The following is a 2,053-nucleotide window of genomic DNA, read 5'->3' as shown; positions in this document are numbered from 1 at the left end:
CACCAATCCTGAGGACCTGAGTTCGATCTCAGAGACAAATCAGACCACCACAGACAAAGATGGGTAAAGCAAAGTCATGAAAAATAAAAGCTATGCAAATGCTGGAGACACACACACACACACACACCCCTTCACATTAGAGTGAGTCCTGGTGAACAGGGGGACACAAAACATCCAAAATGGAAATGGAAGGTTTGGCCTTGGATAAAGGGATACTGATATCTTTAGAGTGGGACAAAGGTCCTGGTCCTCCATCCTCCTCCCGTTCTGGAGGAAGCCAGCAGGAAACGAAACAATAACTGTCCATGTGATCAGGGTAGGGGGGCTTCCTGCTTCCCAGCCCCTCCCAGGCCACTTTTGGCTGTCACAGCCTCAGTAGCCAGTGGTCAGAATGTCCTGAGATATGCCCTGGATCTCAGGCCTTTCCCACAGTGCTCTGGAGTAGCAGAGAAGAGCGCAGCAGGGCCAACCCCCAGGGTGAGGGAGTTTGATGCTAAGAGCCGTAGGAGGAAAAAGGATTCTTAGGGTCCCTACCCAATGCCTCCGTAGGGAAGAGAGGGGGGCACAGATAAGAGGAATGCATTCAGATAGCTGAGGGAAGAGGAGTGCTCAGTAGAGATGGGGGACGGGGGAGTAAGGAACAAGTAGGCAGTTAGTGGGCACTATTGGAGAGGTGTATGAATATTTAAATGTGTCATTCGGTGCAGACACCCCAAAACTCCTACAGGAAAAAAACCAAAACCAAGGAAAGAACTGAGAGCAGGCTGTAGTGACAGAGGCAATGAGTGCCCGGGCCACACGGCCCCGAAGCCGTCGAGGGAGGCATCCTCTGCCTGTAAGTGTGCCCCTCTTCCTGCCACACCCAGGCCTGCTAGGCTCAGCACCTGTTGTGGTGTAGGGGAGTCCTCCACAGGTGGGGCTGGATGTGATGGCCACGAGACTGTGTGTGTTGGGGGGAAACGGGGTTCATTCACAGGGGGAGCTAGACCCTGTAGCTGAGAGCTCAGAGGAAGTAGATGCCAACAATGGACGCTCGGAGACTAAACCTGAGCTGCTTCAGGAATACCTTGGTCCTGGCCTGCAGGGCCAGAGGAACTGGTAGGATGCACTTAGTATGTACCCTATGTCCCAGCCCACCCCACGCCCTTCCCGCACAAAGCTGCCTCCTGCCACCCACCCGCCCATTGCCCCTGCTGCCCGCCTCTCTCCTCTTCCTGTTTATCCTCCAGCCATGCCGCTCATTCCCTGCTCTACCTTCCTAGGGACCCTAGGGTCAGGTCTCTTCTGAGCCTCAGGTGGCTGAGGTCCCTGACTATCTTCACAGGATCAAGGAGGGTTGTGATGTGGGATCCCATGCGGTTCTATCCTCGAGCCCAGAAGAACAGTGCAAGCCTGGGGTGGAAACCCATCAGGTCCTGCAAGAAGCCCCCCTGGATACTGGCCCCACTGAGATATCAGTACCCAACGTGTATGAGACCTTGCAGTGCAGGCTGAGCTCCCTTGAGGCAGTTGTAGCTGCCTTGCGCCACCACTCGCTAAACTTTCCAAAGACAGTGGAAGCAGAAAACAGGGCTCCGGGGTCCTCTGGAGATGAGAAAGAAGCCTCAGGACCTGGACAGCAGGAGGCAGCTCGCCTCATAGAGAGGAACGCCTGGCTGCGGCTAGCCCTGTGCAACCGGGAGGATGAGTTGGCATGCACTCAGGCTTCACTGCACGACGCCCAGGCAGAGAAGGAGACTCTGCAGAGAAAGGTGAGCTGGTGACTGGGGAAGAGGCAGATCCAGCCTTGGGAGCAGACACGCTGACGTGGAACAGTGACAGATGTGCCAAGAAAGTGACTAACGGAGACAGCACAGTGAGAGGGGGAGCAAGGAAGACAGGCAGCTTGCATCCCATGATCTCAACCCTTAGGAAGTCCAAGAGGGACGGTCTCCATTCAGGAGCCCTGGCTAAGACCAACTTTATTCTCAGCTGTAGACTGAGTGCAAGGTTAGCCTTGGTTACAGACCCTACCTACACACACACACACACACACACACACACACACACACAC

The 2,053-nt window shown here is 55.0% G+C and overlaps 1 protein-coding gene across 2 annotated transcripts in view; it reads left to right on the top strand.

Moving 5' to 3' along the window:
* The first annotated feature begins 385 nt into the window (after positions 1-385).
* Positions 386-2,053, top strand: part of Ushbp1 (USH1 protein network component harmonin binding protein 1) — an 11,527-nt gene continuing 9,859 nt past the window's right edge. The window contains exons 1-4 of one of the 2 annotated variants that reach the window (XM_029531661.1): positions 386-477; positions 708-835; positions 977-1,098; positions 1,325-1,751. In XM_029531661.1, the coding sequence (XP_029387521.1) occupies positions 782-835; positions 977-1,098; positions 1,325-1,751 (603 nt within the window). In that variant the 5' untranslated portion in view covers positions 386-477; positions 708-781. The remainder of the gene's footprint in view (positions 478-707; positions 836-976; positions 1,099-1,324; positions 1,752-2,053) is intronic. The other variant, XM_021219634.2, reaches the window with a different exon arrangement.

The sequence above is a fragment of the Mus pahari genome, chromosome 19 (genome assembly GCF_900095145.1).
Source record: "Mus pahari chromosome 19, PAHARI_EIJ_v1.1, whole genome shotgun sequence".
Taxonomy (NCBI): Eukaryota; Metazoa; Chordata; class Mammalia; order Rodentia; family Muridae; genus Mus; species Mus pahari.
Note: the sequence above shows the minus strand (reverse complement) of the source record. Positions and strands in the feature narration are given on the sequence as shown.